Genomic DNA, 27,066 nt, shown 5'->3' on the forward strand with positions numbered 1-27,066 from the left:
GGCCCCTGAGCCGAGCTATGGTTGGTTGGGATGTCTTGGCATTACCAACAATCTATAGGGATTGTCCAACTTCCCTGGGTATGTGGATTAAAGTTGGAGAAAAGTCCATTGCCTGCTGCTGGGAGGCAGTTACAGAATGAAGTTGGAGCTTGCCTTTCTAGGAACGATGATCCATCAATTATGCCCTCACCTAGCGGGGAGTTCGGATTGAATCTTCCTGGTTTTCCTGGAGGCTTTTGTGATTTCTAATTACCCAGCTGGGGAATTCACTTTCCTCTAGGGAATTCACTGACAGTTCCTTTTTCAAGAAAAGTAATTCATCACTGTCAAACCCTGGTTCAGTGCTAGCTGTTCCTTGGGCACTCCAAAATACCGAATTATTTCAGGTGAGTAGGAATCCTAGCTCCTGCTTAGGAGAGTCGGCAACTGCAAATTTATAATGAGGGTGCGTCTCCAGACCTAAGCAGGCAAAAGGAAACGGCTCCCCGTGCTCTGGGTGTGGACACTGGAAGTTTAGGAGGAAAGCACAGTCCCAAAGAAGAGGAGGTAGGTTTGGGATAGGGTTGTGTTGGTGGGGAAGGTAGCAGAGGCAATCCAGCCTGCTGTGGCTATCTCCCCTCTGTCTCTCAGTGGCCCGCCTAAGACAGCTGTATCAAGAGTTTGCAAAACTGTCGGAGCACAGACCATAGGATAACAGCAAAAATTATTGGTTTGAACAAGATGCAAACCTACTTTCAAGAGTTAATCAGCAATGTGGCAATGTGAGAGACAGAGAGAGAGAGAGAGCAGAAAAAAAGTATCTGATCTCAGGAGCTTGGAAATGGAAAGCCCTGCTCTGTATTAGTATTATAAATTGAATAGTCTTCTTAAAAAAATGTAATTGGCTTCATCTCTTACTCGTGTTAATATAGAAATTTAGCTGATGATCCCTCCTCATTATTTTGAATAACAAGAAATGCCCTCAAAACTAGGATACCTTGGGTGTAATCAAGGCTCCTTTGAAGTGGTACTTCTTTTGGCTTTGACTGCACATATATCTTTGAGAAGTTTAGTAGATTTAAAACTTAGCTTGCCTAGGACTCGGGATGACACTGCCCTATTATAAAATATACTATGGAAAAATGTACTTAATTTTCCATTTAAATACAAAATAAAAAATCTGAAATACAAAGTAAAATTTACATAATGGGTCCAGGGCCAAGCTTAGCAATTTGGAAATGTATAGTGCACAGTGGCTTAAATTGGAAATAAAAGTAATTTCTATTTGATGGTAGATTCGCTTTATATTAACAGAAAAAATATTAACAAAAAAGTTTGCCCCCCGGGGGGGGGGGGGGGGGAATTAAGCTTGTTAGCTTTTTCACAAGAGAGAACAATGAACCGTATTTCAAAGGCATTATCATTATTGTCATTAAAATATGAAATTTCATTCTATGTTGAAAGTAGTTATTAAGAAGTACTTCTCATGAAACAACCTGGGATAGTTTGCTAATTTTACCCCTACCTGAATTAATTATAGAAAACCACAAACATTATCAAAGAACTGAAATTATGTTTATGGCAACAACCTGTACCTCATTCCTTAACTGACGAACTAAAAAGATTTGCACAATAATACAATACTTCATTATTCATTTTTCTATTTTCTTGGTAACATCCATTAAGCTTCAATCAACTGAAATTATCTTTCAAGGTACATTTAAACCATTTCTGAGGCTTACTATGAAATATCCCTATTAACATACAAAAATTCTGGCTGGACAGCTATTCATTCATTCCAAAGTGATTATAACTCTTTCATCAACTTAAATACAAATTATCAGATATTGTTACTTTTTCTTTGTGAAGAAATGTTTTAGAGAATTAGGTTGCTTTAAGAAAGTGGTCTACTATTACAAAACTCCATATGTGCATAACGGTCATCTTCTATTCTTTTTCACTTAAAATGTCAATGATTGGGCAAATCTGACATATTGCATGAGGTACATACCATTATTGGTTTAATTAAAGTCCTTATGACTACCAGAAATATGAATTTTCCCTGAAGGCCATGATTTTATGACCCAAAAGGGTACTTCATTGTTTTCCAATAAAAACATATACAAAAAATGTCTGTTCAGAGCAAAATAATTGATTTCTCTAGAAAATCTATATAATGGATATTAAAGGCTATTTCACATCTGTTTGGAATTAATCATATGAAGTAGAAGTAGCTGTAACCTGGAAACCATAAGATATGAAAATTCCACACCCAGGAAAACAGATGGGAAAATTCTAAGTTTAAAATCCCATTCAATGTATTTTTCCAAAGAATAATGGATGGCGATGGAAACCCAATCAATATAATATCAAATCTTACCTTGTGAAACTCAGGACTGGATAAATTTAGAGGGAGATAAGGTTTTTCACAAAACTAGAGACAGGAAAAAACTACCTTTTTTCATTTTAAGGAGAGTTTTATTGTTGGCTGTCTATTCAGACACGATATGCCTACATTCCTAGGAATTTCCCTATGGAACCTTTGGTCTTTCTCCCAAGTACTATACAAAACCATTACCAGCAGCAATACGGGCAGAAAATGGGCATTTAATAAAATGCATATTTTGTACAAGCTACAAAAACTGATCCACCTGATTTTTGCTTCAAGACAATTTCAATTTTGCTCTTGAGGGACAAATAATGTAGTCTAATAGTTTCTGAGGATGCCTAAAAGGATGGTAAGAGGAAATGTGTGTGACAAAATATTCTTAGTTAACTTCAGCTTCTCTCATTGTTCCTCATACTTCAATGAGTTTGCCAAGCTCTTCAGAAGTAATGGCTTTGAGGGGTAGGGGGGGCATTTAAGGTTATTTGGTCTTGACTTTGCCTCCTCCTAGCCTGGGATTGAGTTGAAAGTTAAAAAGTGAATGTTAGATCTTTAGATCTGCTATACTGAGATCTTTGCCCCCCAAAATCCATTGTTTTCAGAAAAGTAGGACTATTAAAATTGCCGTAGCAGAACAGAACAGAGATTCATAGAGTATTTTACTCATTTGTTATTGCTGGGAGCAGCAGTTAACCTGTTTAGTAATTACCATTTCAACATGAGGTCCACTTAAACTTTGGGGCAGGGGTGACACGGATCCTCTTCAGTAAATGTCAATAAATAAGCCGGGGTGAGGAGGGGAAGAGGTGGCACCCTCTCAGTAAATGTCAGTAACTGCAGAATATCCTTACTCTACCACGTTGGGCAAAATGAGCCATAAAGGGAAAAGATACCTGACCTCTGGCTAAGTTCCTGAAGTTTTATTTGGGCTGTGCAATTACAGATACAATTTTTATCCTCTGAAATATCTTCTTTTCATCTATCTACTCTGACATGTTGCTCAGCGGATAAAGTACCACCTTTAGAGGGAAGATGAATTGTGTAACTACCACTATACATCTTTAAATTGCTAAGCTTGGCCCTGGACCCATTATGTAAATTTTACTTCATATTTCAGATTTTTTATTTTGCATTTAAATGGAGAATTAAGTACATTTTTCCATAGTAGGTTTTATAATAGTAATTGTGGCATCACTTCAAAAAAGTGGATGGGGCCAACTGGACGACCAAATGGTCAAGAATCATTCACTCTATTTATCCAGGTAGTACAGAGGTCCGACACCGGAAGGCCACAGTAAGTATGAGAAGAAGTGCAGCCAAACCAATCACTATCGGAAATGCATGAAGTGGAGACTGAACCAACCAGCCAGACTTTATACTGAACTATTTACTCATTCAGTCAGTCATTCAATTGTATTTACTGTGTGTAGAGCACTATACTAAGTATTTGGGAGAGTACAATGTAACAGTAAACAGACACATTCCCTGTCCACAACGAGCCAGGCAGTGGATGCTATGGCCTGACTACCCTCCTCTCCCTAATTTCCTCTTTTTTTTCCCTGCAGAGAAAGCAGCAGAGCTCTGTAAAGTACTAAACCAGGGGTCATGTCTAACTCTCACCTGTTTCAGCACTTAGCAGTAGTAGAGAAGCAGCATGGCTCAGTGAAAAAGAGCCCGGGCTTTGGAGTCAGAGGTCATGGGTTCAAAGTGGCTCCGCCAATTGTCAGATGTGTGACTTTGGGCAAGTCACTTAACTTCTCTGGGCCTCGGTTACCTCATCTGTAAAATGGGGATTAAGACTGTGAGCCCCCCGTGGGACAACCTTATCACCTTGTAACCTCCCCAGCACTTAGAACAGTGCTTTGCACATAGTGAGTGATTAATAAATGTGTTTTAGGCTGTGAGCCCACTGTTGGGTAGGGACTGTCTCTATATGTTGCCAATTTGTACTTCCCAAGCACTTAGTACAGTGCTCTGCACATAGTAAGCGCTCAATAAATACGATTGATGATGATGATGATGCCATTATTATTATTATTAGTAATAGTAGTAGTAGTATATTTTATTTTGTTAGTATGTTTGGTTTTGTTCTCTGTCTCCCCCTTTTAGACTGTGAGCCTACTGTTGGGTAGGGACTGTCTCTATATGTTGCCAACTTGTACTTCCCAAGCACTTAGTACAGTGCTCTGCACACAGTAAGCGCTCAATACGATTGATTGATTGATTGATAGTATAGTGCTCTGGACCCAGTAAGTGCTTCATGAATATTTCTACTACTACTTTATCTAGCAAAGTGCTATTGTTCAAACCATATCTGAGTCCAATGACCAGGCCAGGCTTCTTTAATAGGTGGGTTAGCCAGACGGTCAAAAGGACCGACTGGCCCAGCTAATATCACGGTTCAGAAACTCTGGAGCCTGTGGGAGGATGGTTCATCTGTTCCAAGCACAAGGCAGTGAAAACAAACAGGTGCCCAATTTCTATATTTTGTAGGAGGATGAATGTGCTACTTCTACTGACTGCCCTCTTATTTGGATTAAGTATTTCCTCCTACTGAAGCTGGATGAGAACTGTGACTCAACAATCCCTGGTTTACTTCTAAAACTACATCGCTTACAAAGAGGCCAATAAAATGCTTGGCATCATCAGAAAGGGATCAGAAAACTAAACAAAATGCAGAAGTTTTGCCTCTATTACCCTGCAGCTCCTGCACAGGCAAATAAGCATGTAATTCTGGTCCCCAGGATTTAGAGAGCTGAAGATATAGAGAAAGGCAACCTAGCTAATAAAAAAAAATGGAGAAGCTTCCTTCTCGAGATAGACTGCAAGAGTTAAAAGTCTCTTCTGCCTCTAAAGACACAGGTTAAAACAAGATATTATTTACTCAAAAAGTCATGCAAATAACTGTATGTACCTCTAGCTATGACACAGCCATGAAGACTGTATACAGACCCACCCAAACAACAATCAAAGCCCCACTGAAAAGTGTATAAGGGTCCACCTTCATCACAGAGAATACCCCTGACTGACTGAAACAATGTTGAATGATGGTAAATTTGGATAGTTGCTTTCTTCTGGGTAAAATGTGAATAATTGCTCTCTTATGGCTAGAAGGGAGATAGAAGGTCTACAGGAAATTAGCGTATGTGTGGTGGAAGGAGAGAATATCTGTCCTGAATAACAAGTCCCCAGGTTGAAAATCAAGGTCTCATGGGGTACGTTCCTGGAGGGCAGGCAACGGGTATTCCAACTCTGTTTTACTGTACTCTTCCAAGGGCTTAGTATATTGTGCTCTGTACAGAGTAAGCACTCATTAAATACCACTGATTGATTGATGGGGCTTGGAAAGGAAGCTTGGGAGACAAGATCCATCAGCAGCTACTACACGAAACAAAGTTCTACAGCCCCCAATGCTGAGCTGCGCTGTTTTGAAAAAAGTACAGGTGGTTTCATTCTTCATGCATTCATCACTGTTTATAGAGCAGTTTTTGCAGGCAGAGCACTGCATTACACATTTCAAGTACACAATACTTATTCAGTTGGATTCCTAGAGTACTTATAGAAAGGAGGAGACAGGCAGGCAACAAACTATGTATATACTGGGATTAGGAGGAAAAACTGGTTACAGAAACATAAGTAAAGAATGCATAAATGAAATAAATCGATATAGTATATCTGCTAAAGATAGTTGATGAGATGAGAAAACCCGAGGACCCATTTTAGATTTGGAGAGCTTCTTCAGCACAGAATGGAGAAAGAAGTGGGGAGCCCTAAAAGCAACTGGCTCTGTCCCATAAATTTTGAAATAATCTTATTTCAATTGCCTCTCGGCCCTTCTCTTCTATATCCAAAATAATCCCAGTTCCTAAAATTTTAGCCTTCCAGTGCTTTAGTCTACTGAGAAATCAAACCAGTAATTCCTTCCAGAGAAGGAGCCTATGTTATAGTCAAATACTTCCTGAGATTTGTGCCGCTCGGTGAACCATACCTCTCTTTTGAAATCATAAAATATATTAAGAAAAATATAAATTAATTGTGACTAAATGACCACTCCAGATATAACATGTTCTGCATGATCCCAAACATTGGGTAGGTCTCAATTCCATCCCTTGCCTCTGAGGAGGAGGAAAATAAACCACCCATAGCAGCGATGGCAGATGGCTGCCTATACCAGTCAGAAATTTTCAGAGAAGAAATTTCACAACAACTCTTGGCAACCAATCCCAGTGTTTAATAATCTTTATTGACCCCAAATTCATTTCAAATCAACATCCCATTCTGAATTTCAAACTCAATTTCTCTTGCTCTTTTGTTCCCTTTTCAGAAGTGATGACAAAATGCAGACTAAAAAGATCCTTTAAATTGAGACTTTCTTCCCTCCCCCCAGCCCCCACCCCCAAAATTTATATTTGACTGCAGATTAATCAATTACATAGGCCTTAATTTTTTGAACTGTGAAATGGGAACCTTAGTTTATTGCCCTCTGTACTAATGGGATTCATGCACAATAAAGAATATAAATTAAAAGCAGTACTCAGATCATTACTTGTGTCTGTTATACTGAACTCTCCCAAGCGCTTACTACAGTGTACTGCACATAGTAAGTACTCAATAAATACAATAGACTGATCATAAAATTGACTTCATAAAAACATTTACATGCACTTAATTTGACATCATTTTCTGTTGATGTTTTATGATATCTACTGCTGGCAAACGTCAGTGATCACTTTCAATCTGTACCATGGGCTCAGCTAAACAATTACGATGTCAGAATATTTATATACTACCAGATCACTGCACTGATAAGAAATATTACCTGCTCTTGAGGAAGGTGCCCTTGCTATTTCTAAAGAACAGGGCTTCTTCGTTACTGCTATGTCCATGAGATCACATAGATGGCTTTCATTTTCGGAAGGAAACACATCTAGAGAAGCAGGTGGTACAATTTCCAAAGTATAACTCCTCTTCTTTGGATAAGTCTCCTGAAAAGTAGAAGAGCAGATTTGAGAGAAGACAGGCTTGACATATAAAAACTGGAAGACATAATCAACTTCAACAATTCTGCCAAAAAATGATTGAGAACTGATAATACATCAGTATGAATAAATAATTCCATATGAGAGTAACAACTATATCAGAGAATGGTTTTATAGTGTCCCTTTCTCTAAGAGAATTCCTTATCGTATAGTTGATATGCATATCTTTCCTATATATTGTCCGGCATTTGATATTAAATGTGAATTTATATTTTAAGCTTCTCCAATTGAATTGGCCTGCTGCAGTCCTCAGATTTGGATTTTCAATTCCCACCGACTTGAAAACGACACAACTGATGAATGGGGTGGGAGGAGGGTGTGGAGGATGGTACAGGGGAAAGACAGAAAGTTCCAATCCCCTTTCATGGAAGGAAAACAGATAGATGCCGCTCTGCCCTGACGAGTTGGAAATAGTTTCTATCTCCAGGCTCTACCTATCAACAATGTATAAATTTTTCCTAGAACCTATTTATAACCTTGCTTATCTTTATGGATTTTAGTATACGCCTGAAACAGGGTTGAAAGCCACTAAACTAATTAAACATAATTCGCACTTGATAGATTATGATTCTTGCTACTAAATTTCTAGGCAAGTGTGAACTGTCTTGAACAATCAAGAAGCATATAAAAATAAACCCAGATAAACAGTAATATTGATCATGAAAGCAGAGTTTAAGAAACCAAGTTCAATTCCTAATCATACTCTCGCCCTAACAGTGAGACAGCTAACAGTCTCAATTCTCTCATTACTGAGTATTTTTCGATTTTTAATTTCTGTCCTGATCTGGAAGCTTCTTCAAGTATGTGACCATGAGTCCTGCACTATGGGACAGAGTTTAAACTTTTTCCCTTTCAGCCACCTGGAAAATGACTAGCAGGCTCCCCATAGTATTGCTTTCAGCCACAGCTGTGGTAGCAGATGTGGCAGGGCAGACAGGAGAAGAAGCAGAGTAGGATGAGAAACGGCATTGGAAGGAACCGCATCTGCCATTGCCATGACCGCTGCTGTTACCACCAATCTCTCAGCACATACGGAAAGTCAGCAGGAGTGGCACCAGGACAGGTTGCTTCAAATGGCATTTCACCGCTCACCCCGGCCATTCCTGCTTCTCCATGCTGAAGTATTTCAATGAATTGCTGTTGCTGTACGGAGGAGAGTGGGGAGTGTATGTGTTTGTGCATCTACATTTTGCCTTCTTTTACTGCCACTGTCCTCCCCTAGGATCTTGAGGCTTGACCCACTTTATCTGCCGAACAGTATCTTCCGAACTCAGACCGGGGAGCCTGGAATTTATTCTCCTCTCTTCCCAAACAACTACCACCATGACACAGGTTCTCATCACATTCACGATGGACTTCTGCATCACCTCATTACTGGTCTCTCAAGGCTTGCCTCTCCTCTCTCCACTCCATACCCAGATTGCCTTTTTAAAGTATCATTGACACACATCTCTTCACACAACTCCAGTGGCCGCCTGTTTCCCTTAATATTAAGCAGAAATTCATGACTATTGGCTTCAAGACACTTCATCAGCTCTCTCCTCCATATATCTGCTCTCTTCCCCTGCCTCTCCCCAGTTTAGACTCTACCCTCCCCACATGGGAAACTTCTCACTCTTCCTCCCTCTCCTCTCTCCCACCCATTTCTCCTCAAGCCCTTCCTTCTGCCAGAACATCCTCCATTTCAAATCCACTAGATCCCAGCATTCCCTATCATCAAAGCCCTCCTGAAAATACACTTTCTCCAGAAGATGTGTCCCGATTAATCTCACTTAATTCTGTTATACTCTCACAGTCATTGGGCTCGTGAAAAGGCCTTTAGAACTCACAGAAATCAAAGGGTTTTAAGGGAGCCATGAAGAAGAGCAACAGAGAATACAATTGGAAATACATTTAGAGGAGACAAAGGGAAGCTCTGCAGGACTAAAACCAATGACATTAAGTAGGGTGCTCCGCTCACAGTAAATGGTAGCATTTACTGAAGACTCACTGGGCACACTCATTTTAGCCTGTGAGCTCACTGTGCGCAGGAAATAGACACTGTGCTTGTCTACTTTGTTTTACTGCACCCTCTCCAAGCACTTAGTACAGTTCTCTGCACACAGTAACTGCTCAGCAAATGCCACTGATTGATGAGGGCAAGAAACAAACACCATGCTTTAGATCTGAGTATGACCTGAACCTGAAGATCAGATATTATTGATGATTATCACAAGAGACAATGCCTGGAAAATAAGGAAGAGATCTGGAAAAAAAACTAGCTATGACATCAAGCAGGTGGTGGCTAAAACCTGTACGAGCATTTACTTGCAGTGAAACTGGGCCAGTTAGAAATACTGCAGTGCTGCTGAAGGGACACAGTAAAGTTTTCACTCAATCAAGAATGAATAATAATGTATTTGAACAAGGGAGTCCAAGTAGAAAGTACAATTGGCCCTGGAGAGGAAGACAGTTTAAACAACTATCTCTTTGGGATATTTTGTTTGGGGCATAATATAGAAGGAGGCCCAAAATGTGTTCTGAATAGGAGTCAAGATGACATTTTAGTTTTGAATGTAGTGTTCTACCTGTTTAGATGAAGAAGAGAGGAAATGTGATACTGCAGTAAAGTGTACTTTAAGTATTCAGTGCTTAGAACAGCACTTAACAAATGCCATCATTATAGATGGGAAAGGCCATGTGAATCTGAAGTGCTCAGAACTATCTGGAAAGCTGGGAATCAGAGCTCAACAAGGAGAGAGGAATCAGAGGGAAGGAAAAGAAGAAATGGGGAATAACGGAACTGGAGGAGAGAAAAGATAACTGTACTCTGAAAAACCTGGGAAAAATAATGATTGGAGGAAGGAGCGAGAGTAAAGTGGCACCAAAAAACAGGTTGAAACAATTCTGAGGACACAAAAGGGGAGAACACAGATAAGAGTTTAAGGAAGATTAAAAGGGAAAAAATAAGTAAAAGGCTCAGTGAAAAGAATGGAAAAGATTTGCAAGGAGGAGGGTAAAATGGGGAAATGGAGACTAGAACCTCTCCCTTTCCCATATGTGCCAAAAAGATTAAGGGCCAGTGAAAGGAAGGGATAACGGTCAAAAGGATCCACAGTGAAAAAAAGCAGGAAGGTAAGGAGGGGGAGACTGGGGAGAGAGCGAGAGAGGGAGAAACAAGGAGGGCAATGGGAAATAGAACCCACAAAGGATGAAAGATGTGGAGGGGAAAATTGGGGTTTGGGTCATGGCTTAATTGTAATTAAGAGTGGATACAATGACTGTCATTATTACAAGAACTAGGAATGTGACGGACGTGGCCTATGGTGCACTAAGAGAAATGGGTATATTATGGGTAAAGTGATAAAAAAGAAATAAGTAGCTAGTGAAAAGGGCTTTAGAATTCAAAGAAATCAAAGGAATCATGAAGAACAACACAGAATATAATTGAAAATGTATTCAGAAGGGACAAAGGGAAGTTCTGTAGAAGTAAACCCAATGATATTAGCAAGGGAATGCTGCCACGATGGTGTCGATGGTACTAAGATACTGAATGTTAAAAGAATATAAAACAAAGGCTCTGGTTTTCACATGCAAATACTATAGTAAATAAATAGCAGTTTTATGGAGATTGAAAAATAACACAAAACTTATGGTAGGTAAACCCAAATAAAGAAAAAAAAAACCTAGCTGGGGTAACATTCTTCAGAGTTATTTCAAAGGGGAAAAAAAAGGAAAAATGTTATTTTACCCTGCTTAATGTGCAAGCTGTAAACAAATGGCAACCACAAAATCATTACAAATCTGCAGTACCATACAATTTCTGCACTGCTCCCAGGTCCTGCTGCTTCCTAGAATGCCTCTAAAATGTGTAAGTTTGATTTTCTCATTGCTTTCCATTTAGCAGTTCCTGGGGCTTACCCTCTCCCTTCACTTCATCTCTTTAAGGAAATGGCCACCTGAATAAAGCAGCAGAGAAAACACAAGAAACATGGTGGACTTCCCAGACTGGCAAGAAAGTAACGTGTACTCATTAATGAACAGCACTCAGAACGCCAGATTCCTTAACTAGGTCTATTTATATTTGCACATGGCTGGAAAGCTGTCATTTCTCCACAGAAAAATTAAACCATGTTAATATTAAACCACTGAACTGAGATTCCTGCCCTTGCCTTATCAGGAGATTAAACTTCAGAAAAGGTGGCTAGCAAAGCTGGCATTTCCAAATTAGCCTTAGACTTCTCAGCATCTTCTGGGAATGAAAGTCACTGCTTCCGTTAATGAGTTAAAATCAGTATTTCCGGGAATATCCATCTTTGGTACCAAGGGTTCAGGGGCACGTTGCCAATGTTAGAAAAGTAGTGTGCCCTAGTGCACAGATCACAGGCCTGGAAGACAGAAGGACCTGGGTTCTAATCCCAGCTCCACCACTTGTCTGCAGTATGACGTTGGGTAAATTGTCTGTGCCTCATTTACCTTATTATGTAAAATGGAAATTAAGACTGTGAGCACAATGTGGGACATGGACTTTGTCTAATCTTATATCCATCACAGCAATAAATACAGTGCCTGGTATATAGTAAACCCTTAACAATTACCCTAAAAAATGTTCCAATCAATCAATGGCATTTACTGAGCATTCACAGTGTGCAGAACACTGTACTAAATGCTTAGGAGAGTATTCCCCCGGGCCTGGAATGCCCTCCCTCTGCCCATCCGCCAAGCTAGCTCTCTTCCTCCCTTCAAGGCCCTACTGAGAGCTCACCTCCTCCAGGAGGCCTTCCCAGACTGAGCTCCTTCCTTCCTCTCCCCCTCACCCCCCCTCCATCCCCCCCATCTTACCTCCTTCCCTTCCCCACAGCACCTGTATATATGTATATATGTTTGTACATATTTATTACTCTATTTATTTATTTATTTATTTTACTTGTACATATCTATTCTATTTATTTTATTTTGTTAGTATGTTTGGTTTTGTTCTCTGTCTCCCCCTTTTAGACTGTGAGCCCACTGTTGGGTAGGGACTGTCTCTATATGTTGCCAATTTGTACTTCCCAAGTGCTTAGTATAGTGCTCTGCACACAGTAAGCGCTCAATAAATACAATTGATGATGATACAATATAACAGAGTTGGTGATACTTTCCATGATCACAAGGAGCTTGCAGTCTAGAGGACTGCTAACAGAAAGCCCTAGGTGGTAAACATTATTTAGCCAGCTGAAATGTGTTTTGTGGAAATTCTAAGGGAGGCTGGTGTTGGGGACTCTCTCTCTCAGTGGTGGGAGTTACTGAATGGCCTTTCCAACAGCACAGTGTCCCCTCAAGCCCATCTCCATCATTGCCAGAAGGAAGCGAAATAAAGCCCATCTCCTCCAGGAAGCCTTCCCCAGCTAATCTCCTATCTCCACAGTCTATTTTCCTTTCCTACTAGGTTAGCTATGCATTTGAGTCCATATCACCTACACACTAAGGTACTCATTCCAGTCATCATAATGCTTACTTACAAATTCTTCTACTTAGTAGCTTCCCTTCCTGAAATTTTTGCTATGCCCAGAAGATAAACACAGGTAATAAAAAAAAGTGTGATATGTTACTATGTACCAAGGATTATACTAAGCACTAATCTGATCAAACACAACCCCAGTCCCCAGACTCACAGTCTACGTGGGAAAAGGGAACATTTTATAGATGAGGAAACTGAGGCCAATCTGTAATTTATTTTAATTTCCATCTCCCCTGTGAGACTGTAAGATCCCTGAGGGCAGGGATCATGTCTACCTACTCTATTATGCTCTCTCAAGGGCTACTGGAGATACTTATAGTAAAAATACAACAACTAGAAAAATTAAAAAAAAAAACTCTATTCGCCCACCAAACAGTTTTAAAGTCTTTGAATGCAGTAACATATTTTTAAAGAACTTTCCCAACTTCTTCGAGAAGGGAATAGCACCAGCTCCTTTTCAGTGAAGCAGGGTTAGGGTTTGTTACTTACCTAACTGAGGAAATATTAAAATCAAAGCTAGATTTGAGAAATTCTCAGCCCAGTGGTCAAAGCAGTGGACCAAATTCCTCTCTACCACACCAACTCTTCCCAACCATTGGACCAAAGACCCTTGGCCTGGAGTTAGTTCACTGTTTGGCCATGGACAGTGCTCCCATGAACATGGACATTCAGGGCTACAGAAACTTTTTAACTCTGGAGAAACCACATGAAAATCAAGCATCAGGAGAACCAATTTTATTTTCCTCCACTCTTCCTAGCCTTTCCATTCAGGCTTGAGGCTCAAATATGATGGGAAGGATTCTAATCCCAGCTCCGTCACTTGTCAGCTGGGTGACTTTGAGCAAGTCACAACTTCTCTGGGCCTCAGCGTGGCGTAGTAGAAAGAGCACGGGCTTGAGAGTCAGAGGACATGAGTTCTAATCCCACCTCCGCCATTTATCTGCTGTGTGACCTTGGGCAAGCCACTTCACTTCTCTGTGCCTCAGTTCCCTCATCTGTAAAATGGGGATTAAGACTGTGAGCCCCACGTGGGACAACCTGATTACCTTGGATCTACCCCAGAGCCTACAACAGTGCTTGGCACATAGTAAGTGCTTAACAAATACCATCATTATTATTATTATTATTGTTATTACTCCAATGCTTAGAGCAGTGCTTGGCACATAGCAAGCACTAAACAAATACTATCATTATTATTATTATTATTATTAACAGTGTTGAGGAGATGAAGAGAATAGCCTATTTCTGAGATGGACAGGAGGATGGAATAGAACTGCTCCTGGGACATATTGAGTGAGATACAAGAAGAAAGCCAATTCCAAATAAGAGCATGGCTTAGGGAGACAAATGATGAGGACACTTTGTGTTCATTTTTCTTCTAGGGTACATCAATCAATCAATGGTATTTACCAAGTGCTTACTGTGTTCATAGAGCACTTGGGAAAATTCAGCAGAGTTGGTAAGCACATTCCTTGCCCACACCAAGCTAACAGTCTGGAGGGGGAGGTGGACATTAGTATAAATGAATAATTCATGGCTATGTACATAAGTGTTATAAGGCTGAGGGTGGGGGGAATAACAAGTGCACAGACAACGCAGAAGGGACAAGGAGCTGGGGAAAAGAGGGCTTAGATGGAAAAGGCCTTGTGGAGATGACACCTTGACAAGACTTTGAAAGGGAGGAGAATGGTGGGCTGGCATATATGGAGGAGGATGGAATTCCAGAAGAAGGGGAGGATGTTGGAAAGGGGTCGGCGGTGAGACAGATGAGCTTGGGGCACGGTGAGTAAGCTGGCACTAGAGCAGTGAAATGTGTGGGCTAGGCTGAAGTATGAGATCAGTGAGATGAGATAGGATGGAGCGAGCTGACTGAGTGCTTTAAAGCCGACGGTAAGAGGTTTCTGCTTGATGTGGAGGTGGACAAGCAGCTATTGGAGGTTCTTGAGGAGAGGGAAGACGTGGGCTGAACGTTTTTGTTGAAAAATGATCCATGCAGCAGAGTGAAGTATGGACTGGAGTGGGGAGAGGCAGGTGGCAGGGAAGTCAGAGAGAGAGGAGGCAATTGCAGTAGTCAAGGCAGATGTAGCAATCAAGTATATGACTCACCTTTTTATCCCTATACATCAATCAATCAGTGGCATTTTTTCAGAATTTACTATGTGCAGAGCACTGTACTAAGCCATTGGGAGACTACAAAAGAATAAGCAGACATGTTCCCGCCCATGACATCCAACTTTATATTTCTGAAACATTTTGTATTTTCCAGAAACTCTGGGCACAAAAAGGAGCAACGTCTGTTTGTTAGACTTTGAGAAACGGGTTCTGAATAATCTGCAGAAACCTTTTTGCTGCTTTCAAATAGGGAAATTCAAACTCATCACTAAATCCAGAACCCAAAAAAGAGGAAACAGTTTTAAATAATTCTTATTTCTAACGCAAACCTTTTATGGGAAATATCTGTATATTTGTAAAAGCTGTTATGAGGTTTTGTATACTAGCTACTCAGCACAAATCCACTGTGGAAGGTTCTGTATGTCATGGCTTCAGTGGAATCTGGGTGAGCAGGGAACCTGAAATCTTCAGAATGACTTTGAAACCAATCATCACAGTTCAGAAAGGTGAAGATTATATAATTTTTCTAGGACTTAAGGCTTCTGAATCTCAATAGCCCCAAAACGGCAGGAGTCAGACATTTTCAAATGAATGGCAGGTGAGTGGGGTAAAATTACCTAAATTCATCCAGACAAGAAGTTCCCAAAATGGACATGGATTTTAAGGTCAAAATTGTACTGTGTCCTTTTCATTAAAGTTGATTGTGCCCTTTACATTCTCATCAACAGTGGTAAAAATTAAATGGCGTAAAATTAAAATTACTTTGTGCATTTTTGTTTAACCAAAAAAGTGCCTTACATTACATTCCAAATTATTAAATTAGTGCAGAGAACTGTAATAAGCACTTGGGAAACATCAAAAAGAGCAAAAGATGTTCTCTGCTCTCAAAGAGCTTGCAATCAAATAGGGGAGAAAATACACACAAATGAATAGAGCCATAGTACCAGTTATGCTTTTTTTCCTCTGCCCCGCTTGCCCTCGTGATTCTGCTTTCTATCTAGTCTTCCCACACACTTTTGGACAGCGTGCTTTAAGTACTGTGTGACTTTGGTTGTGGGCCGGGACTGAGTTCTGTTTCCAGTGAATTGAAGTACTGGTACTTTCACTCTTCAAATCTCTGCATTGTTGATTCAGAAGACCATTTCCCCTTGCTCTCAATTCCAGCCCAGTTCTTCTCATGATAAGAGATAAGGCCTAACTTTCCATAATCAGAGATGACAACTTTTAGAGAAGGCTTCAGAGAAAGACAGTGGCATCTTTCTTCCCAGAAGTTTTCAATGTGGTACAGACATAGTGATGATGTACTATTTTTTTATAATTCCTCAACTGAATTACAGATTCATATTGCTAAAGCAATTTCACTTGAGCATTTTCATTAATCCTCATGCTAAACCACTGTCATGAGCATTTTTAATAATCCTCACCATCCTTATGTCCTCTGGAGGGAAGGAGGAGTGGATGCTACTATACTGGTGCAAAGTAGAAGCAGCGTGGTTTATGAGAAGCAGTATGGCTAAATGGAAAAAAGCACAGAGCTGTGAGTCAGAGGACCTGGGTTCTAATCCCTACTCTGCCAATTATGATCTTGGGCAAACCACTTCTCTGTGTCTCAGTCACCTCATCTGCAAAGTACAGATTAAATCCTTTTCTCCAACTTAGACTGGAAGCCCCATGTGGGGCAACCTTATTTACCCTAGTGCTTAGAACAGTGCTTAACCTAGAGCATCTGCCTAAATTATATTGAAAAAGAAAAAAAAAGCACTCCATAGTCTGTGTACAGAGCGATTGAGTGATGTCCCCAAGGTCAAACAAGAGGGCTAGAATTGGAGGTTAGCCTGTTCTGGAACTAGAAGTTTAGTCTATATGACCCCTGGAGACCACTTTGCCGATCTCAGAATACACGACTATCATACTGCACATTTGAAATGTCAGGCAGAAATGATTTTTCAGGGAGTGACTATTTCCCACAGCTGTGTACACTTCCTGCTTAAGCTACTGTACCAAGTTCCACAAGGGTTTACCAATATGGACCTTTATAAACTAAAAGATTTTGAAGCTTCATTCTCTATGCCTATTCTCAACAAAGCTTCTGCAGTACAAGATCATCAAAATTTAGCCAAATGTGCCCCTTTCTTCCTCCTCACCCTTGAAAAACTGACAAATCGTAGCAGCTGGGTCCACCTATGCTATTTAAATTTTACTCAAAACAATTCCTCTCCAGAAGCTATATTTGTAGATGAAGAGTGAAGTTAGAATTACAGTCAGAAGGAAAAAAAGTGATGTGTGACTCAAATGTTCATGCTGCGTAGAATGGGATTAGGTGTTTAGCATCTATGTTAAAAAATGATTGGTCTTTCCACATAGGCACACATATCCTTTTTTGCCAGGTGTTCATTTGGAGTAAGCTGGGAGGTGGAAATCCAAAAGACCAAAGTATAACACACCAATATTTTTGCTCTTGCCATCTTTCTCTTTCGTTGTTGTTGTTCTTGTTGTTGTTGCTGTATGAAAGGCAGTTTCCATGGCTTCACGACATTCATGAGAATTTTTATGGTCCACTTGTGGGGATGGGCCTTCCCTACCAAGTTGACTTTCTGAAAAATTACCCCTTGGCGCTGCTTCCTCATTTCATCAACTCAGAGATGTTCTGAGGTTTTCTGGTGACTAGGGCTGCTTCCTCTCTTCCTCCCCTATGTCTGGTTTGGGAGACTAGCACTATCTTGTCCCAATACCAAAGTGAGAAGCAAAAAGTGGACTTCACCAATCCAGGCATTCAAAAAGAATTAAGGAGATGTAAATTCTGGCCAGAATCCAAATGGGAACTTTGCCCGTTTCCTTCAAAGAGTTATGAAACTGATTAAATACCTCTAATAACAAATAATACTTTCATGATATTTAACTCGGTAATAAAACTGAAAAGAATGCAAAACAAGATTGTAACGGAAACCACAACCTAGAACAAGAGGCTAAAAAACAAGACAGCCAGCCCTTTTAGACACTGATTAATCTGCTCCGCAGATACGGCATAAGAGACGACCAATCACCACATGGACAAGACCAAAGCTCGGAACGAAGCAATCCCCTGCTGCTCGTTCCAAGATTAGAGAAGGAAGAGGCAGGGATCTCTGCAAAACTCTCCAAGAGAACTGTGAGCGCTTGGCTACATCCAGAGCAGCCTCCTTCTGTTTCAAAATGTAATAAATCAGCTCCTGAGTCTCCTGGGAAATGTAGCATTCCTCCTCCCCATCCTAGAGTTTTCCTGACACCTCCAAGTGGACCTGAGATGAGATTTTTGAAATCACACGGCTTTCACAGAAGGAGGACTGCTACAGTGCATCACTATTGCACAGTCTGACACCACTACTTTTGGGTCTAGAATGCAAAGTAGCCTGTAAACTCCCTTGGAGGAGGGATCATGCCGACCTAGGCTTCTGTACTCTCCGGAGCACTTAATACTCTGTTCTGAGCTCATAATGAGCAGAGAATATGTCTGTCTGTTGTTATAATGTACCCTCCTAAGCACTTAGTACAGTGCTTTGCACACACTGAGCACTCAATAAATAGGACTGAATGAATGAATCGAATGCACAAAGTGAGTGCTCAATAAATACTACTGACTGATTGAAAGGAGTGTTGGGGCACTGGTCTTACGTCTTTGTTATCCATTAATCCTGCTCCCCTGGCTCCATGGGGCTTCATGACTCTAACCCACATAGCACATCTCTACTAAACATTAAAAGCCCTCAGTTTGCCTCTTTTGTCCAACAATCCATCTATAGTCTTTATTGAGAACCTGTTGTATGGGTAGAGCATAGTACTGAGCACTTGGGAAAGTAGGCTGGCATTAGTAGACATGATCCCTTCCCTCAAGGATCTTACAATCAATCCCTCAGGGATCCCTGCCCAAATTGGACCACAACTGCTTTGTAGTACAGGGACAATTAATCTATTAATATATTATATATATTTGTTTATAGGATACTTAGTTTTATTTGTCTGGACTGTGTCAACTAGGCTCTCCTGAAGCCTGTGTTACACTGCACTGAATTCCTCTTGGATGGATTTCAATAAAAGCAGAGTTCCTGCAATATGGACCAGTTCTCAAAGGGATAACAAAGAGTAAGTTTGTGTGAAGTTAATTACTGAGTTAATCTTAGGAAAAGGGAGCTATATCCAACAATGACACCAGGCCAGTTTTGAAAGTGAGTCCAGACTTTGTAATTCCTGTGCTTTTAGGAGCCCCAGTATCGATACAAATCATCATTACTACTTAACCCAATTATGGAAATGTACCCCTTGAAGTCACAGAGGGAAAGGAGAGCAGCTTCCTCTGCACCTGCTCCCCAAATCTGTGATTGAAGTAGCCTTGGGTCTGCTTCAAGTGTAGAATTTTTGGACTGGGATGGAGAATTTAGGAAAAGTTAATGGAAGAAGGGATTTGATTTAATGCAGTCGTGCCCATGGCACCACCAAACAGCCACTCAACTTAGATCCTGAATGACTGGCTGGCTTATCAGGGTATGAAATCCCAAAAATATACAACTTTGCCAAGACACTTTTCTGTTTTTTGGACAGTACAGGTCCAGAAAGGGAAAGGTCAGTGATTCCCAACATAAGGTCAAAATGGGACCATTTTTATTCCTGCCAAGTTCAGCAAATCACCAGTGGGGAAAGAGTTCTTGCTTCGTACAAATTCAGGAGCCCAGCGATCTGCTCTTCCTTTGAACTTAAGCACACTGTGAGGTGCATAAGTGTGGCAGGACACTGGGGTCTCATTTAGGACATCTAATGGCTTGAAACTGCTTAATGGGCCTCGGAAAGGCTTACCTTTCGTCCAGAGAATAGCTTTCTAAGCCACTGATCAGATTCAAAGATTCAATATTTAGAGTCATTCCAACGGAACTGCACCTCCCACTCTCACCCAGCATTTATGTGATTTGTGAGACTGTTGCAATATCTGCAGGAAGCATGTAAAAGTCCTGACACCATACACCGGGATTCTCCTTCCAAAGAGGACTATTGGCAGCATTTTCTTTGGTGTAGTTTCAAAGGCAGAAATGGGAAAAGCTTGAGGCAGGAAGCTTGACATAAGTGGAGAAAACACTGTACACGAGATCTGGGATCCAGCTTCACCACTGGACTGCTTTTTGACCTTGGGGAAGTCACGACCTCGCAAAGCCCTAGTGTCCCCCACTAGTGCTCAGCACCTAGCAAGTGCTTAATAAATAACGATGATGACGATGGCATTTGTTAAGCACTCACTAGGTGCAAAGCACTGTTCTAAGCGCTGGGGATGTCATTATTAAAAATGAAGAGTCCGTAAGATCATTGTGGGCAAGGAATGGTCTCTGCCAACTCTCTCCACTCAATGCAAGAAGCAGCAAAGAACGCAAAGAATGCAAAGAAGCAGCAGTGTGGCTTAGTGGAAACAGCACGGGCTTTGGAGTCAGAGGTCATGGGTTCAAATCCCGGCTCTGCCATTTGTAAGCTGTGTGACTTTGGGCAAGTTACTTGACTTCTCTGTGCCTCAGTTCCCTCATCTGTAAAATGGGGATTAAGTCTGTGAGCCCCATGTGGGACAACCTAATCACTCTGTATCCTCCCCAGTGCTTAGAACAGTGCTTAGCACATAGTAAGCGCTTAATAAAAGCCATTAAAAATGCAAATGGATCAATCATTAGATGCGGAAGCACAGCTAGTCCAACAGGTCCCCTAGACCTCAACTTAGATGTCTGAGACTGTGGGCAAGTGATTTAATTTCTCTGTGCCTCAGTTACCTCATCCGCAAATTGGGGATTAAAACTGTGAGCCCCATGTGGGACAGGGACTATATCCAACCTGATTATCTTGTGTCTATCCTAGTGCTTAGAACAGTGCTTGGCACATAGTAAGTACTTAAATACGATAATTATTATTATTACAAACTAAGTGCTTAACAAATACCGTAAAAAAAATAAAAAGCTTCCCTTTCATCTCCTCTGTCACCTCCCTGGGGTCTTTGATCTTCAATCTGACAACCACTGTTCAACAGAGAAACAGCTTGGCACAGTAGGGACAGCACAGGCCAGGGAGTTAGAAGACATGGATTTTAATACCGGCTCTGCCACTTGTCTGCTTTGTGAATTTGGACAAGGCAGTTAAATTATCTGTGCTTCAGTTGACTAATTTGTAAATCTTACTCCCTCCTACTTCGACTGTGAGACCCATGTAGAATAAGGACTGTCTCTGATCTATCTTTCATCAACCCCAGTGCTTAGTATAGTGCATGGCACGTAGTAAATGTGTAACAAGTACCATAATAATGATATCATATTTTTCACAGACTTGATATTATCATTGTTATCACTCTGCAAAAAGGGACAATCAAGCCGTCATATTTATTTATGACAACAGAGTTGTTGGACATGCTCCCTGTCCACAGAGAGAGGCTTTCCTACTATCAATCAATCAATCAATCGTATTTATTGAGCGCTTACTATGTGCAGAGCACTGTATTAAGCGCTTGGGAAGTACAAATTGGCAACATATAGAGACAGTCCCTACCCAACAGTGGGCTACTAGCTGTATTTAGCACCAGAATCCCACCTCAACACTTCTGGGGCAGTTTCCTTTTAGAAGGACAAAAGCACTGCCTATTACAATTAAGGGCATTCCATAAAATCTTCTGAATTGCTTTTATTGAAGGCAATCTAGTGGAGCTTAGTTTAACTGAAAGCTCAAGACATCTGAGAATGCAAATATAGGCCACGTAGTTCTTAATTTTTAATATGGGATGTCAACGGTACAACTATGCAAAAAAAAAAGAAAATCAGCAGTTGCAGTTGATAGCACCTGTGGAACTCAGTTTTAATTACAATGCATTTAGGATGTTCCTCTTTTGGGTCCAGGTAAATTTATCCATTGAAGATGCCAGTTTAAACTAGCTAAATGAGCACTTATTCAAACTTCAAAAATGTCATTTTAATTGTATTAAACATTGCTTACTTTTAACGGTACATTAAATGGGCATATCAATGGTCATATTTATACTTGATAAATTCAACAGGTCAGTTGAAACACTGTCATGGACTCCACCTGTGTCTTATCTAACAGACTTCATAATATAATGACTCAGTACTAGCTAATAATCAAGGAATTGCTACAGCTCCAGATCAACCCATTAAAGTTTAAAAATGATGGTGGGGATTTTGTTGACCAGAAATTTTGTCATCAACATTACTACTTTCTCCTTGGCTGCTGTTTGGATTGGGAATCCATCCAAATCAACTGGTGCTGTCACAATCCGCATTCCAAGGTAACTTCAAAGCGGATCAAATTGAACATGAAGTCTTTTTCAGTCTGTTTTCCCCTCATGTGTCTCAAGTATCCCTCACTGCAGTAACTTGCTCATTTCTTTAACCTGTATAGAGTGCCTGTCTCAGTAATGAGGAAAAGCCAAGTTGAAGAGCGTATAATGCTAGACTGTGGCATTTCTGAAAAGTTTCAGTGGCGATTTTGCATTTAGATTGACTTTTTTTTTAATGTGACTGTTTTCTACCCTTTGGCAGCGAAAGCTTTTGAAGCTCCATTAGACACATGGAACACGGGATACATAGCTGTCGCGAATTATTGCCATAAGGAGAGTAGCAGCAGGAAAGCACATTTTCTATAAATACGCCATTGCGGCTCATTCATAATTTTTCCATAATCCACATCTATATTCAGGCAATTAGGTTGAGTCACTGAATAATACTGGATTCATAATTTCAGAATTCTAAATGTACAAATATTTAACAGTTTCCCCCTGCTGTTATGGGTTAAAGATTAGATACAGAGCGAAATGGAAAGCTACAAATTCCTAGTCTCACATTTGCCATGAGCCCTCTATGTCAAACATTACTGATTAGCAGTTCTGAGGTAGATTTAATGTTGTATCCAGGCTAGTACTCTATCTCCAAGAGTGGTAACAGGGTGCTTGGAGGAAATGTATGGTGGTTACTAACGCTTCTTGACATCAATCCTAATTATTAAAGACATACCATCTTGCAGCTGTGTAACTTTTCCCTTTACTCACAAACTATCCCTCTGATAGCCCATTAGAGACTGTTTGTTCATGAATCTGCCCAAACTCCTCTTAAACATGATGAAACCTACTGCATCAAGATCCAACTGAAAAGGGGGAATTTTGCATTCTCCCCCATTTTTATGGTTTCTGTTCCCAAAGTTAATGAGGTTGCTATTTGAGCCAACAGACTGAAATAGAACTATACAACATGATTTCCATTATTGAGCATCTCCGGTTCATAAAAGTTAGTTTGAAAATATGAGGCTTCACAACAGGCAAAATAAGAAGACTGCGCTATAGTTGTTGGCGTCATCTTTTTAAAATGCCGTTTGTGGATAATGTTGGTAGCCTCCTCTAATACCTAAATTACACCTGCACAATCTTATCTTCTACTAATGTTGATTGTGCACCCACTGTGTGCATAGTAAAGTCTTAGGGAGTTATGGGGATTACAGATTAGGAAGAAGGAACCAATTCTCACTTCTGCTAGCTATCACTGAAATAATTTTGAGCAATATGTAAAATAGATGTGCAGTGAAAACTAGTTTGGCCACTTAATTGCTTCATTTTTACGCCTATAAATAGTATGTTTTACAAAAAAAAATTCAAGTGGGTGTTGCCCTCCCATGAGAAATGACAGAGTTGAAGGAGAGTAGATGGAGTTAGCAGGTCCAGAAAAGGTTTTTGTAGGATATGGGATACATGGGAAGGGAACTTGTCTGCCAAATCTGTTACAGTGCACTCTCCCAAGAGCTTAGTACAGTGTTCTGCACACGTAAGCGCTCAATATATACCACTGATTGATTGACTGAGGAGAATAAACCATCAGAGAATGAGTAGATTGATGACATTGGCAGTAAGGAAGAGAAGCATGGACTCAAGTGACTTTATAAGGTGATGGATGCTGGGATCGGAGGTATTGGTGGTAGGGATAGATCTTGAAATCAGGAAGATTTCCACCTGAGAGATGGCTGAGTAGGATGACAGAATGAAGTCTGGGTGGGAGGGAGTAATATCTCATTGAGAGATAAGCTATATCTTGCTATCTTGGTTTTAAAGACAAATGTGATTAAAATTCCTTCAAGAGGCTATATCCTCTATGAATGACCCGAATGGCCAAGAATTGTAAAAATTAAAGAGAGGAAGAGAATGAGATAGAATGAGATAGAGATAATGAGACAGAGAGAGAGAGAAAAAAAAAAAAGAGAAATTATTCCTTTCCCTAGCTGCTAGCAGTGTGATTCCTTACACTCTGCGTAAAAGGCCAAGATGTTTATTGCTGTAGAAACATTGTTCATGACATATTCCCATACTTTACTGCTTACTTTCCTGGAGATCATTATTACCCACACTGTCCAAATTTACCATTTGCAAATAAAACTGGTGAATACAATACAATTTCAAAGGGCTGACCAAAACTGATACTACCTCACACCAAAATAGTCCTGGAATATAACAAGGTCACTAATGCTGCATCACTGAGAAGAGAGCACGACAGAATTAGCTGAAAAGCCGTCAACCCCGGAAGCAGAAAAAGAAATGTAGAACACGCCGGATGTCAGCATGACAAATTACAGAGAACAAGTGGGAAAGCTCAGGGCATGCCCTCGAAGAATGAATAAACTGCCACTAGAAAAGACAAGTGGTTTGGTTTACACTAGAGTTTCTTCTGCTTTTCTCTTGCGGGGAGGGAAGGAAAGGGGAAGGGAAAAGTCCATTTTTAACTATCAAGGCTGAGGATGTGTGAACTCCAGGATATCACTGCAGAAGACTAATAAACTCCTCAAAGCCCGTGTTTGGAAAATCAAATCCAGTGGATGTAATACAACCTTATAGCTGTACCTCACTCTCAACTCCTTTCAACTTCACTTCCTCATACCAATCCAGCATACTTGTACTCCACCCCTCAATCCAAAACACCTCAAAATTCGACTTGAAAGCCCTCCTCAAATCCCACCTCCTCCAACGAATCTTCCCCATTCAGCTGCCTCAACACAAGTCACATGAATCTATTAGGCATTTCTGAAACTTACAGATTTACACCTTCTCTCAGAACTTATTTATTCTTTATGGTACACCGTAAGTGCTTACTATGTGCCAGGCACTGTACTAAGCGCTGTGGTGGATACAAGCTAATCAGGTTGCAGACAGTCCATGTCACACATGGAGCTCAGAGTCTTAATCCCCATTTTACAGATGAGAGAACTGAGACACACAGAAGTGAAGTGACTTGTCCAAGGTCACACAGCAGACAATAATAATAATAATAATAATAATGGCATTTGTTAAGCGCTTACGTGGCAGAGCTGGGATTAGAACCAAGTCCTTCTGCCCGCCAGGCCTGTGCTCTATCCACTAGGCCACTCTGCTTCTCTGTGTGTACATACAAATGCTTATTTAAACAGTTATTGAATTTATACTGAATACCTCATTGTAAATATTGTAAATATTAAAGTCTGTCTCCCAAGTTAAGAGTATAAGCTACTTGTGGAAAGAGAACATGCCTCATGGTTCTATTATACTCTCTTGAGCGCTCCAATGCACTGCACTCAGTGGATGCTCGATATATTTGCTTACTACTACAACAGCAGCTCAAAGATCAGATATTTTTATTTTTCTTCATACTGGAAGAAAAGAGGGAAAAAACCCTTGTTTTTGATTGCTTCCCAATCATATTCTTCTCTGTCTCCTGAACATCTGATTCCTCATGGGTACGCTGAGTTAATGTTCTGAGTCCATTACATCTAAAAAGAACCTTAATCTGAGAAGCTATCTTTTCCCAATAATTACTGCTGCTGCTGTAATGTAAAGCTTCAAACTTCCTTTAGACTGAGAAACAGTCTTGACAATGACATTCCACAAAGATTGCACATAAATTTTATAGTTATTACAGAAACTAAAACTGAAACAGGTTGAAAATGGGTCTTCCATTTCCAAATAATGTCTGCAAATAATTACAGGCCATGGTATAATTCTTTAAGAGTGACCTTATGTTCATATTAATGTAATCGTAATTTTATGCCTAGGAACAAAAATTTCTCCATCTGCCTTTCTGTGATTGAAACCCAACTAATTTTTATAATATATAATTAAGCCATTTTGGTGATTTATGTAAAGAGGAGGCAATGTTATTCATTATGACAGCTGCAAACAGTTCCCTCCCCGATTCATAACAGATTGCGGGTCCAAACTTTTACTGTTATGCGGTGCAAGCCTGGAAGGCAGTGAGATCGATTCCAGAATTCTCCACCAGTAAAACAAGGAGATGTCATATTGACTCTATCTACCATACCACAGGTGCCTACTGTGAAAAGTAGCAGTGACTAAGTATCATGAACAAAGCACTAAAATCATCGAGTGAACAATGGTCTCTGAGGCGGGAACACTACGTGAAGCTAACAGCCAGGGCTGTAATTTCGAAGTCCAGTCAGGTGATGAAGGAAAAATGGCTCCACTGATGTGAATTGAAAACGGCCGGCTCAAAGCAGAGCAACTACTTTATGCAGCATATGCCGCACTGTTACAAATAGCTTACCATTAAAACCCTTAAGAATCATGCTCCTTCAAATGTTTATAGATCAATAAAATCAAAGCTGTGATTGGGTTCAATAAATGAGCTTCAATTGGGGCTATCAAAAATACATTTAAAAAAAGGCATGAATTCCTGAACTGGAAAAAGGACTTGAAAGTTTTCACTACTTTACAAAACATGCCCAATACTTCAGTTTAAAAGATACTGCCTTTCAAGCCAAGATGAGGAGAAGCCCATTTTCCACTCCACTCCCACAGCTCTTCAAGCACCCTGCCACCACCATGAGAAGCCTGGCCAATACATTGTGACAGTTTGCCAGGGTGGCCTGGAATGGGGACGTAAATAACCCAAATTGAGGAATTAACTGATTCATTAACATTTTTGTTTAATTTGCCAAATTTAGCCACCACATGTGCCTGTTGTCCCTACTCTGAAAAGAGCCCAGGCAAGGGACTCAGAGGACCCGAGGTCTAATCCCGCTTCCACCACCTC

The 27,066-nt window shown here is 40.4% G+C and overlaps 1 protein-coding gene across 4 annotated transcripts in view; it reads right to left on the reverse strand.

Annotated features, from left to right (window-relative positions):
* The window catches only part of ANKS1B (ankyrin repeat and sterile alpha motif domain containing 1B), a 624,779-nt gene that overhangs the window by 417,748 nt on the left and 179,965 nt on the right, over window positions 1-27,066 (reverse strand). For all 4 annotated transcript variants that reach the window (XM_038756218.1, XM_038756216.1, XM_038756217.1 and 1 more), the window contains exon 10: window positions 7,185-7,350. In XM_038756218.1, the coding sequence (XP_038612146.1) occupies window positions 7,185-7,350 (166 nt within the window). The remainder of the gene's footprint in view (window positions 1-7,184; window positions 7,351-27,066) is intronic.

This window comes from Tachyglossus aculeatus, chromosome 14 (genome assembly GCF_015852505.1).
Source record: "Tachyglossus aculeatus isolate mTacAcu1 chromosome 14, mTacAcu1.pri, whole genome shotgun sequence".
In the NCBI taxonomy this organism is placed as follows: domain Eukaryota; kingdom Metazoa; phylum Chordata; class Mammalia; order Monotremata; family Tachyglossidae; genus Tachyglossus; species Tachyglossus aculeatus.